Below are 13,399 nucleotides of genomic sequence, written 5' to 3'. Positions count from 1 at the left end.
CAGAGATAGGAAAATGTCTCCACTCTGAGGACAGCTGAGGCTACATAGACCATATTTCAATCAATCAATCAATCAGCCAACCAATCCACCAATCAGTTTTATTTAAAAAAGGAAAAAGTCAAATTAGGCTAGTTATTTTGAGTAACTGCCAAGATCTACCTATATCTAGATTCATTTAGATTCTTACTTAGCACAAGTTTGCCTGTGCTTTCCTTTAGTTTTCAGGGATCTGTTAGATTAAATGAAATCCTATTTTATTTTTAATTTTTTTATTAAATTTTTATTTTTTATATTAATTACAGTTTATTTACTTTGTAGCCCCCTCCCTCACTCCCTCCTAATCCCACCCTCCCTCCCTTATGTCCTCCTTGCCTCTCTCTAAGTCCACTGATAGGGGAAGCCCTCCTCCCCTTCCATCTGACCCTAGCTTATCAGGCCTCACTAGGACTGGCTGCAATGTCCTCCTCTGTGGCCTAGCTAGGCTGCTCCTCCCACGGGGAATAGGGAATTCATGCCAGAGACAGTCCCTGTTCCCCTTACTAGGGAACCCACTTGGATACTGAGCTGCCATGGGCTACGTCTGAGCAGGGGTTTTAGATTATATCCATGCATGGTCCCTGGTTGGAGAAATAATCTCAGACAAGCCCCTGTGCCCAGATATATTTGGTCCTTGTGGAGCTCCTGTTCTCTCCAGGTCTTAATAACTCTTTCTTCTTTCATATGATTCCCTGCACTCTGCCCAGAGTTTGGCCCTGAGTCTCAGCATCTGCTTTGATACATTGCTATGTAGTCTTTCAGAGGCCCTCTATGGTAGGCTCCTATCCTGCTTCTTATTTTTAATTTTTTAAGTTTTGCTTTATGTGTCTGGGTGTTTTGCCTGCATATGTGCATATATGTCTGTAGTGCCCATGGAGGGCAGAAGGGGGCATTAGATTCTGGGGAGCTGGAGTTAGATGGTTGTAAGCCACCATGTAGGTACTAAGAATAGCATCTGGGTCCTCTGGAAGAGCAGCTGGCGTTCTTATCTGCTCACTCATCTCTCCAATCCCTGGTTTTCAGTTAGTTTAAATTTTTATATTCATTTATTTGCATGTGCTTCTGTGTATCTGAGTATGCTGCAGGAGCCCACCAGCAGATAGTTCTTTATTCGGGAGTGAGGACTGAAATTAATAAACCAGCATAGTAGACATGGGATCCTTCCGAGAAGGCTTCCAGTAGAAAACTAGTCACCCATTTATTCCAAGAATCCCCTTTTAAGTCAAAGCAAAAACACCTCAGTACAATGAATGAGTTCACAGAGAAGTCAAACTTGTTTACCTCAACCACCTGTCTCTGTGATCCTCACACAAACAAAAGGTGTGAACTTGGCAAGATTTCCCACCTGCTGTCTCAAACAAAAGGGGGTCCACTTGGCAGCTTATCACTGACTGCAGGTGAAGGCCAGGGTGAAAGCATGTCTTTCCCCTGAGGTCTAAAGAGCAGAGCGGCCTGGCAGACCAGCGGCCCCCACAGTATGCACATGCCACAGTGTGTATCTGTAGGTCAGAGGTCACTTCTTTCCTTCCTCCCTGTTACTCCTGGGCATCAAGCCATCTTGCTAGCCCCTCAGTTATGCTCATGGTTGTTTGGTTTGGTTTTGTTTGTTACATGTGGGGTATCTGTGTGCACCCCAGACTGGTCTTGAACTCTTGGATCCCCCTTCCTCAGCTCCCTATATGCTGGGATTACAGGTGAGGGCTGCTATATTCAGATCCTCAGTTAGGCCTTTAATGATGGCTTGTATGGTGATCTGAGTAAGAATGATCCCCATAGGCTCATGTATTTGAATGTTCCCCATCAGGGAGTAGAATTTTTTAAAGGATTACAAGAACTGGGGGTGTGGCCTTATTTGAGGAAGTATGTTACTTGGGGTGGGCTTTGAGGTTTCAAAAGCCCATGCCAGGCCTAGTCTCTGCCTCTCTTTCTGTCTATGGGTCATGACATAGGACTCTCCGCTCCTTCTGCAGTACCATGTCTACCTGCATGCTGCCATGCTCCCTGCCATGCTCATGGACTAAACCTCTGGCACCATAAGCCAGCCCCAATTAAATGCTTTCTTTTATGAGAGTTGCATGGTCTTTTCACAGCAATGGAACAATGACTAAGACAGGTTGTCAGTTTAATATTTCTACAACCAGTGGGGGATAGCTCCTCATGGAAGGAAGGTGAATGCCAACATTTACATGAACTAGAAAAGTCTTAATAATGAGGGATGCTGTTTATTTTCATTTACACACTCCAGAAAGAGGCCATGGTAAGATGAACAGCAGATGAGAGCTGCATAGCAAAGAGCATTCTCATGTTATTTTTACATACCATATTTCCAGCAGGTCCATGTTTATGTATCTGTTTTTGCATTCTCTATTGTGTATGTCTCTGTGTGTGTGCACACACTTGGAAGTGAGAGGACAGTTGCAGGAGTTAGTCTCCTGTTAGCGCGTACATCCTGGGATCAGACTTTGATTGTCAGGCTTCTTTGCAGGTGCCTCTTTCCAGTGAGCAGTCTCACCAGGCCCAGACTCCCATGTTTAGTTGTCTGGAATCTCCGGAGTCCCAGGCTCTTACTAGTCTTCTGTCTCTTGCTCTTCCTTCCCCAGCACCAGCTCTTGTGTGTATATTCCTCCATATGTCTCCATGTGGAAGCCAGAGGTCAAGCCTTGGGAATTGTTCCTCAGCACAACTTCCTACTTGGCTTCTCTTTTGAGACAGGATCACTCAGTGAGACCTAGAACTTGCAGATTAGGCATGGCTGAGTGGCCAGAAAAGCCCTGAAGATCCTAACTCGGTCTCCTGGCTCTAGGATTACAAGTGTGTGCCACATACCTGGCTTTTCACCTGGGTTCTGGGACTCAAACTTGGGTCCTTGTGATTGTGTGGCAAGCATTTTATGGGACTGAAATGTCTCTCCAGTACTCCCCCCCACCCCCCATCTTGAGACAGTCTCATTTGTATCCCTGCCTGGCCTGGAACTTCGTATGGACACACCAGGCTGGCCTCAGGGTCACAGAGGTCTCTTCCCTGAGTGCTCCTTCTGAGTACTGGGTGATAACAAAGGTATGTGCTAGCATGCTAGGACCCTTTAAAACATTTTTTTTTTTTTTTAAATAACGGACATTTCATACACAGTTGATTAAATCATTAACTATTGGAGATCAACTTAACTTTCAGCCCCCTCTCTTACCTAAAATTAAGTTTCCCTAACTCTAATTAGGCTTTGGTCATTCTGGTGATTTCTAGTCATGCTGAAAGTATCTGAGTGCCCCAAGCTGCCACTTCTAGGTTCCAAATGTTTTGGAAACAGCTAAAGATTCCATTATGTCACAGTAAGGTATAGTTATGAATTTTGTGATTCCTGGCAAATTGCTTAAGCCTGGTATCTCTCTGTCTCCACCCAAGAAATAGTAGTTGCAGTATTGCTTCTTCCTGCCAAGTTGTAGGTTAATAGACTGATACCTAGAAACAGTGCTAATGTAAGAGCTTGCCTTGAAGGAGTTGTTATTAGGAGTTGAGCATTTGAATCCAGGTCTTTTGGTTGGTCCGTCCTTCCTTCCTTCCTTCCTTCCTTCCTTCCTTCCTTCCTTCCTTCCTTCCTTCCTTCCTTCCTTCCTCCTTCCCTCCCTCCCTCCCTCCCTCCTTCCCTCTCTTTCTCCTTTTCTTTCTCTTTCTCTCTTCCTTCCCCTCCCTCCTTCCGTCTTTCATTCTTCCTTCCTTCCTTTCTTTATTCCTTCCTTCCTTCCTTCCTTCCTTCCTTCCTTCCTTCCTTCCTTCCTCCCTCCCTCCCTCCCTCCCTCCCTTCCTCCCTCCCTCTCTCCTTTCTTTCTTTCTCTCTTTTTCTCCTTTTCTTTCTCTCTCTTCCTTCCTTCCCCTCCCTCCTTCCCTCTTTCATTCTTCCTTCCTTCCTTTATTCCTTCCTTCCTTCTTTCCTTCCTTCCTTTCTCCCTCCCTTCCTCCCTCCCTCTCTCCTTTCTCTCTCTCTCTTTCTTTCTTTCTTTCTTTCTTTCTTTCTTTCTTTCTTTCTCTCTCTTTCTCCTTTTCTTTCTCTCTCTTCCTTCCTTCCCCTCCCTCCTTCCCTCTTTCATTCTTCCTTCCTTCCTTCTTCCCTTCCTCCCTTCCTTCCTTTCTTCCTGCCTTCCTCCCTCTTTTTTCTTTCTCTTTTTCTTTCTCTCTCTTCTCTCTCTCTCCATATATTACCCTGGTTGTTTTGGAATTCACTCTGTAGACCAGGTTGGCCTCACCCTCACAGAGATCCACCTGCCTCTGTCTCCTGAGTGCTGGATTAAAGGTATTAATCATTATAGTCTTGTTTTTGTTTTTATTTTTTTTCCTGGTTTTGGTGATTTTGTGGGGAGCTTTCTTTTTCTATTTTTGGTGCTGGGACTGTTACCTGGGCTTTGTGCATGTTAGGTCAGCACTCTGCTGTTGGAGGAACCTGCTGTTTGAGGCTGCAGTCCTCTCAGCCCGGACAGCCATTCTGAGCTCAGCGTTAACATGCTGGACTCCCTCTTTTCAGCAGAGCCTCCTGCTCTCTGTCTGACTTCATCTGGAGAGTGTCTTTAGACAGAAGGGCCCCTAGCCTCCTTTGATATGTGGCCTCTGACGGGCTCCCTGCTAGCTCTACCCTCCCTGTGCTTATAGGATAATTAGCTACTGTGTTTCCATTCATATGATAGGAGCCTGCTGTATAATGCAAATCAAGTATCCTTGAAGAGTTCCGACCAATTATGTACACCTATCCTTGGAGGTCCCACCCATCCCCCAAAGGGTATATCACCTTTGTTCTCTGGAATTAAAGTTGAACTAGCTCCCAGAAGTGGTGTGTGATCCCTGTACAGTGCTCCCTAGCCTTCTCAGGCTCGCTTCTCATCTTGTTCCCTTCCTGACTCCGTGGGCTGCTGGAGGACAGCCCCCAGGCAGGAAGAGAACAACACTCTACTGAAAATTTTACCTCTAGCTCTGTTTTTACTTTTTTGAGTCGGGATCTGCTGTAGCTAAAGCTTGCCTTCAATATACAGTAGTCATGCTGCCTCTTCCCTTCACATGCTAGGATTACGTGTGTGTTTCTTTGCCTGGTTCAGTACTTGAGATACCTAGAATAGAATGTCATATCTAGATATTCTAGATATCTAGAATAGAATGCCATTCATAGTCCCTACACTTGTGAACACAGGTGGTAGGCATATTCTGAAATACGAAGCGTCAGAGGTGAAGGAAGGGTTCTATGGAACAGTGACACTTAGGCAGATGGACAAAGAGAATTGAAGTTAAGTTGGGGCAGAGGTAAAAGATAGGAATCACTATTAGATAAACAGGTTTGTAAAGGTCTTCTGACAGAGGGGTCTGTTAGGCCCAGCAAGAGCCTAAATATAAGAAGGTATGAAGAGAACTCAGGAAACTAATCATCCATCGATGCAAAAACGCAAGAGACTCTTCTTAACCATTGTACAATGGGGTCACCCCTGCTAGTCAGCTAGGAGTGGCATCGGGACTTAGGTTTTTAAAAGACACAAGGCAGGAATCTCCTGGGGTTGACTTCTTGGCAAGTTAGGATTGGATGAAGTGTCTAACTTTTAAAATAATTGGTTGGTTCTGGGCACCCTTAGGTCTGGTCAGCCCTGTCGTAAATATCTGATCTTCAAGTCAGTTTGGAATTTCCTGCCATCCACAGTTAAATGTGGGGGGTGATTAACTCATCCCATGTCTGTTCTGAGGAGTGGGGGTTACAGGCTTTGGATCAAAGGTCAGGAGAAGGATTGGGGCCATTTGGCCCAGTTTCCAAAAGCCCATCTCACTGGCGCCAGCCGGTGATTTTTTCTCCATTTAGTAGAGATCTCTGCTTGTTCTCTTCCTTATCTCTGCCCTCACAGATGGCTAATGTCTGGAACTTTTACATTCCTCGGTTCTCTGGAGAAGCACTAAGAGGCTTTAATTAACATAGGCCTAAAACTTGCAAATATAAGTTATAAGGCAATTAAAAGAAACATAGGTTACAAAGTTAGTCTGATTTTTTCAGGTCAGAAGAATATGTAACTAGTGTGTGAGAAGTCTAAGAAGGCCGCAGTGAGTAGAGTGAGGGGACTATGCTACAAAGAAAGATGTCAGGAAAGGAGTGTGGCTAGCACATGCGTGGCCTTGGAATATATGGAAAGGCTTTGTAAGCCAAGAGACAAGTCATTTGCACCTTCAAAAACAAGATGTGTCCTTTGCGGAAAAAACTTCTTGTGTTAGAAAAACAAAACAAAAGAAAACTGAAGAGATAGTTCAGTGGTTAAGAGCCCTTGCTGTTGTAGCAGAGTGGCCAGCACCCACACTGGGCACCTCACGAACAGCTGTTACATCTTCTAGGGAACCCAAGCTCCTTTTTGGTCTCACCACATCCTTTTCTGGCTTTGGAGGGCACCACCACACATAATTAAAAATTAAATGAAATATTTAAAAAATAATTTTACAACTGTTAGGCCCAGCATCAGCCTAAATATAAGAAAGTATGAAAAGGGCTGGAGAGATGGCTCAGTGGTTAAGAGCACTGTCTGCTCTTTCAAAGGTCATGAGTTCAATTCCCGGCAACCACATGGTGGCTCACAACCATCTATAATGTGAACTGATTCCCTCTTCTGGCAGGTGTAAATGCAGATAGAATACTCATATACATAAAATAAATAAGTCTTAAAAAAAAAAAGAAGGTATGAAGAGAACCCAGGAAACAAATCATCAATGCAAAATCGAAAGAGGTTTGTTTATTTTGACCATTGTGCAATGGGGTCACCCCTGCTGGTCAGCAAGGAGTTGCACCGGGAGACAAAGACCTTAGGTTTTTAAAAGACAAGGCGCGGGAAATTCCAGGGGTTGCCTTCTTGGCAATTCATGATTGGATGAGGTATTTAACTTTAAAAATAATTGGTTGGTTCTGGTCAGCCCTGTCATAAATATCTGATCTTCAAGTCAGTTTGGAATTTCCTGCCATATGAGATATAGTCACAGTTAAAGGTGGGAGAGTGATTAACTCATCCCGTGTCTGTTCTGAGGAGTGGGGGGTTACAGGCGTTGGATCAAAGGTCAGGAGCTATTCAGGAGAAGGATTGGGGCCATTTGGCTCAGTTTCCAAACAAAGCTCATCTCACAGGCACCAGCCGGTGATTTTCTCTCCATTTAGTAGAGATCTCTGCCTGTTCTCTTCCTTATCTCTGTCCTCACAGATGGCTCATGTCAGGAACTTTTACATTCCTCTACATTCCTCGGTTCTCTGGGGAAGCACTAAGAGGCTTTCATTAACATGGGCCTAAAACTTGAAAATATAAGTTACAAGGCAATTAAAGAAACAGGTTACAAAGTTAGTCTGATTCTTAACAACTAGTGCTTTTTTTCTTTTTTTGTAGGCAGTATCAGACACACATATAGCCATAGCTGGCATTCAATCAGGGCAATTCTTGGCCTCCCAAGTGTGCCATCAAGCCCAGTTGTACTTCTGGTACTTTGGTCACAGGATGGTATTTATTAGAGGCCACCCTGGGCATTTTGGCACATTCCTTTAATCACAGCACTAGGCAGATTTTTCTGAAATCAAGGCCTGGTCTACATAAGAGTTCCAGTCTAGCGCAGGACACAGTGAGATCCTGTCTTAAAAGCAAATAACAGACAAACGCAGGTCAGACTTGGTGGTATTCTCTTGCAATCCCAGCATTCAGAAGGCAGAGGCATTTAGATCAGTTAAATTTGAAGCCAGCCTAGACTACATAGCAAGTTTTAGGCCAGCTACATCGGGAAACACTGTCCCAAATAACAACAGAACTTTCCCCCCCTTTTTTATTTAAGAGTGTGTAATTTGGGGTGTGGATTTAGCTCAATGGTATAGCAAGCGCAAGGCCCTGGGTTCAGTCCTCAGCTCTAGGGGAAAGGCGAAGAGTGTGCAATTCAAAGTAGTGTGCCGTCCTAGATCTGCCGTTAAAAGAAAACAGCCCCCCCACCCCCCCATGTATGTTTTGGTCCCTTCCTCACGAAAGGCCTCTGTCTTGGGCCAGAGTGTGAACCTGCGTTGGGCTCCGCCGGGCTTCTTGCTTTGGGGCAGCGTAGGGCGCCAGGCGCGCGGCTGGCACGGAGAGGCCTGCGCCCCCAGGGAGGCGCGCTCCCGGGCGGCGGGTCCGCGTGTCGGAGTGCGCGTGCGTACGTGGGCGTCAGTGGGCGGGACTGTAGGTAGCCGTCCGTCGATTGGCTGTTGAGCGATCGTATGCTAATGACAGTGCCAGTTTGCGGGTCTTGGCACATCGTAGCGGCTGGAAGTGCCCGGTGGACGTGGTAGCGTGAGGGTTTGGTCGGGGACGTTGGCACTAGGCTGGGGGCCGACGCCGCGTGCGGTGGCGGCGGCGAGAGGGAAGGCTTGGGGCCGCTCGGCGTAAGTCGCCGTGAGGTAGAAGTGGTGTGTGTTGGTGCAGTGCGGCGACGGGCGCGCCGTGAAGCTAAGACTATACTTTCAGGGATCATTTCTATAGTTCGTTACTAGAGAAGTTTCTCTGACTGTGTAGAGCACCCGAGCCCACGAGGACGAGACGTAGTGTTCCCTCCTGAGCGTGAAGCCGGCTCTAGGTGCTGCTTGTCTGCAGCTGCCTCTTGCCATTGATGATCGTTCTTCTCTCCCTCGGGAGAGTGAGAGGGAGGGAGCGCAGTCTGAGTGGACCTCGGTCTTTTTCCCATGGTGCCTAAAGTTAGCAAGCCGTTTGCCCCTTCTTTCTGGGAGGTCCTTTGCGACCTGCTGCTCGTTTCCTGGCTTTTTCATGTTTGTGCGTGTCTTTTTCTCTTTTGTAATCCCCGCTCACGAGAGGGCGTTTGCTCTGTAGCTCTGGCTGCCTCCGGGGCATTGGTCAAAGCATGAGCACGTTGTGTCTGTGCGCGCTGCATATTGTTTCTGAGGACAGGAAAGGCAGCTGTTAGTTGGTCACTCGTCCATGGACAATTTCTGTAATTAAGTTCTGTATTAAGCGCGTTCTGGAAATAAAGTTAATAGTTCCAAACCTTCACAGTTTTAGTAGAATTTACAGGAAGAATATTTTGTGTTTAAACGACTTTCGATATTCATTCTCTTGTCGTTCCTGACAAGAATAGATCTGAGTGCTCAGATTATAATAAATACATTTGACACCTTGCCTGGCTTGTCTTTATTAGTTGATGTTACGCAAAGTCATTGTTACATTATGGCATTGTCACTAGGGCTGGGGATTTGGCACAAAGCCATTACATACCGGAAAACTAGTGTGGCAGGCCTCCCCTGTAATCTTAGCACTTGGAAAGTAAAAGCCCAAGGATCAGGAGTTCAAAGTCATTCGCACCTACATGTAGTGAATTAAAGGCAGGCCTAGGCTTTTAAAAAATGACCATAAGCTGGTCTGGAGATGCATCTCAGTAGCAGAGCACTGATGGTGAAGACCCCTGGGTTCAAAAGCCTCAGCACTTAAAAAGCCTTAGTGAGAGGCATCTAAATTCCCGGCATTAAAGAAACTGAGGAGGGAGGGTCACTTGAATCCTAGTATGTAGATCAAGCTAGTCTAGAACTTGCAGAAATCCTCCTGCCTATGAAAGGTTCTCACTTCTCACTTCTAGTTACTTTGTAGGTTGAGGCAGGGCAATCTTAAATTCTAGGCCATCCTGGACACATAAACACATATATATTTATTATGTACACAGTATTCTGCTTGCATGTACACCTGGACTCTAGAAGAGGGCACCAGATCTCACTATAGATGGTTAAACCTCTAGAAGAGCAGCCAGTGCTCTTAACCTCTGAGACAACTCTCCAACCACTCCCATGTCTTTTTTTGTTTTTTAATGCTTTATTTTATTTTATGCCTGCATTTATGTCTGTGTACCATGTGGATGCAGTTTCTTACGAGGCCAAAAGGGTTGATACCCACTGGAAAAGCAGGCAGTTAACCACTAAGCGATCCCTCTAGCCCCCATAATGCTTAAATTACTTAACTAAAATTAGTTAAGCAAATTAATTTTAATTTATTTAAATAAAATTAATTAAATAATCACTTAAGGAAATTATGTAAATAAGAGGAAAATCAGGGATTTCTCCCAATGCAATGTGTGACACAGGCAGGTATGTAATTCCAGCACTTGGGAGATGGAAGCAGGTGGATCAGGAGTTTCCGGTTGGTCTGGACTATGAGTTCTGTTTCAGAAGTCAAAAGCACATGGGCAGAAGGTTGGGAGTTTGGTTCCTAGGTCAGCCTCCTGTAACTCCAGCTCCTGGGAATGGGGTGTCATCTTCTGGCCTCCTCATGCACCCACCCACCTACCCACATATACAGTGTGTAATTTTTTTCAAAATCTAAAAACACAAAAACAGTTTCTCCCAGTATTTCACTAGTTTCCCGGTTCCATCGAAGGGTGATGATATTTACACTGGTCTGTTTTGCTTTCTAGGAATCTGTATCGATGCAGTTAACAGTCTGGGACAGTCTGCCCTTTTTGTTGCAGCGTTATTGGGCCATGTGAAGTTAGTTGATGCTCTGGTGGAGTACGGCTCAGATCCAAATCAGTAAGTACAAGAATATCAGCTTCTAAAAACAGAACATGCTTAAAACATTCTTTTTCTTGCATCTTGTGCTTTGTGAAATTCACTGCTTATCCCTGGCGTCCCTTAACACCTCTTCTCAGCCTTCAGAGTGCTGGGGTTACAGGTGCCAGTTGCTATGCCAGGCTCTAGAAGGGTGCTAGTTTAAAAAAATGTTTTTTACATTTTATTCTCAAGTGTGTCAGTGTACATGTGAGTGTAGATTAGAGGACACCTCGGGAGACTCACTTCTCTTCCTCTACCATGTTGGACCTGGGAGTGGGCTGTCAAACTCAAGTGGTCAAGCTTAGGAGCAAATTACCTGTTGAGCCATCTTTCTAGGCTGACTGTGTGCAAACAGGGTCTGGTATAGCTAAGGCTGGGCTAGAATCTCTACTCTTCCCGAGCTTTGGAATTATAGACATTTGTTTAAAAAAAGTTACGTGCAATTTCTTAATTTTACCAGGTTTCATTAAGTTCTTTTTTTTTTTTTAAGGATTTATTTATTATTTATACAGTATTCTGCCTACATGTGTGTCTGCATGCCAGAAGAAGGCACCAGATCTCACTGTAGATGGTTGTGAGCCACCATGTGGTTGCTGGGAATTGAACTCAGGACCTTTGGAAGAACAGCCTGTGCTTTTAACCTCTGAGCCATCTCTCCAGCCCCTCATTAATTTCATAGAACTAGTTGCAATTAAATTTTAATTAAATATTTATGGAATGCTTTTCACATTATAATATTGTTGACATTTTCAGTTTTTTCCGTCTTTTTTTGAGTTAAGTTCTCTCTATATATAACTCCTTGCTGTCCTGGAACTTGCCGTGTTACTGAGTTTCTGCCTCCCAGTGCTGGGACTGAAGATGTGTGCTACCATATCCAGCTCATTTTCAGGGTCCTTAAGGCTTTGTAAGGAAGATGGGCATGGTGATGCATGCCTGTAATCCCAGTACTTGGGAGGCAGAGGCAGGTGGCTGTCTGTGAGTTGGAGGGCAGCCTAGTCTACAAATAGAGTCCAGGACAGCCAAGGATACACAGAGAAACACCGTCTCCATAACCCCTGTCCAAAAACAAACAAACAAACAAACAAACCAAAAAGCCTTTGTGAGGAGACACTACTGCTGCAGCTTGTTAAAACCGGCAGAAACACTGTTTTCTTTTCTTTGTGTGTTTGTTTGGTTGGTTGGTTTTTGAGGCAGGCCCATGGTGTAACCCCAGCTAGCCCAGATGCTGGGATGGAAAGCATGCACTACTGTGTGTGGCCAGATTTCTTTTCAGGTGAGAGGGTTGAGCCTAGTCTTTAAGGTGTGCTTCTATCCTTTGTTTGATAAAGAAACTTGAGTAATTTTTATCAGTAAATTGTTATATACCTATTTTGAAATGTTTTAACTAATAAAATTGTTTTTTTAAGCAATTGTTTTAGTCTATGAAATAATTATGTGAGAATAATGAGTCATTACTAGTAACTATCACTGTTGGCCTATTTCTATTCCCTGGTTTATAATTTATATTATGTACTCCATTTGCTCAAACAATTCAAAATACCCACAAATGTGTACTTTATATCAGTTTTTCAGAAAGTGACTTTTGCCTGACTTTTATAGTTGGGAATGAAAAGAATTTCAGTTCAATATTTGGTACAAATTTTAGTATGGAAGAGCAGCAATGCAATGAATTAGCAGCATGCGAATGTCCCTTTATGAAGCACTTGTCTCTTTCTGGGTTGAACACTTTTTCACCTGCGCTATAATTTTTGACAGGGAATAAACCAGGTACTTTCATGGTTCTCACAGCAAGTTCCAGGATAGCCAGGGCTAAATAGAGAAACCTGTATAAAGGAGGAGGAAGGAGAAGAAGAAAATGAAGAAATCTTTTAAAGATGTATTTATAAATCCATGAACATGTAAAATAACTTGAATGTTTTGTGGTTCCTTGTACTGACTAGGTAAGTGTCTATCATGGAGTTCCAGCTCCAAAAAAGACAAAGAAACAGAAGACGTTCAGATACATAAGAACTGTAGTGACTAGTGAAACCTGGAAGTAAAACTTGTAAGTCATTACAGCCCCAAGGGCCAGAACCCTAAAAATAATCCTAGTAGAAGAAAAGCATCCTGTCAAACCTTACTTTAATACTGCTAAACTAAACAACAGGTAGAGTGAAACAAGGTCAGGTGGTCACTCAGCTTTCCTACCACTTGTAGGAAGAATAATTAGAACAAATAGATTTGATTAGGAATAAGCATTACACAGAACCACTGATGACACCCAGATTCCTGGGCTTCTACAGCCTCATTAGCATCACTCGAGGAACTTATAAGCACACATTCATAGGTCCCACGTTTGCAGATTCTGACTTGTCAGTTCAGGTTAGTCTAAATGATTTTTTAAGATTTTATGTGTATGCCACATGTAAACTGTAGTTACAAGATATCCAGTGTGGGTTCTGGGAACTGAATCCAGCTCCTCCAGAAGAGCAGCAAATATTCATAACTGTTGAGCCGCCCCCAGCCCCCCCTCCCCCATGTGCGTGGTGCACTTGCCCGTGTGTGTATGTGTGTGTTTGTGCACACGCTGTTTTGAGGTAGGGTTTTCATAGACCAGACCGACTTTGAACTCATGACTTTCCTGCCTCCACCTTTCAAGTGCTGGAGTTTTGGGTATATGTCACACTGTACTTCTAAGACTCAAATTTTGATAGACATCTCAATGCCTCAGTAATTAAATTATATTGGAATTCTATATAGATGTTGGAAAGAAATGTTCAGTAGCTTGTATTTTCTCATGTGGAAGTTTCCCAGCATAAGTACAATGGT

General features: G+C 44.2%; 1 protein-coding gene and 1 non-coding gene across 2 annotated transcripts in view; both read left to right on the top strand.

The window, feature by feature from the left end:
* Tex14 (testis expressed 14, intercellular bridge forming factor) overlaps nucleotides 1-13,399 on the top strand; it is a 99,012-nt gene that overhangs the window by 23,948 nt on the left and 61,665 nt on the right. Inside the window, exon 2 of the mRNA XM_060388406.1 lies at nucleotides 10,456-10,570. Coding sequence (XP_060244389.1) covers nucleotides 10,456-10,570 — 115 coding nt within the window. The remainder of the gene's footprint in view (nucleotides 1-10,455; nucleotides 10,571-13,399) is intronic.
* On the top strand, nucleotides 8,492-8,706 carry LOC132655706 (small nucleolar RNA U3). Its single transcript, XR_009593490.1, has one exon. It is a non-coding gene; the product is annotated as a small nucleolar RNA U3 (small nucleolar RNA).

This window comes from Meriones unguiculatus, chromosome 7 (assembly GCF_030254825.1).
Source record: "Meriones unguiculatus strain TT.TT164.6M chromosome 7, Bangor_MerUng_6.1, whole genome shotgun sequence".
In the NCBI taxonomy this organism is placed as follows: domain Eukaryota; kingdom Metazoa; phylum Chordata; class Mammalia; order Rodentia; family Muridae; genus Meriones; species Meriones unguiculatus.
This window is presented reverse-complemented; position numbering and strand designations above follow the sequence as displayed.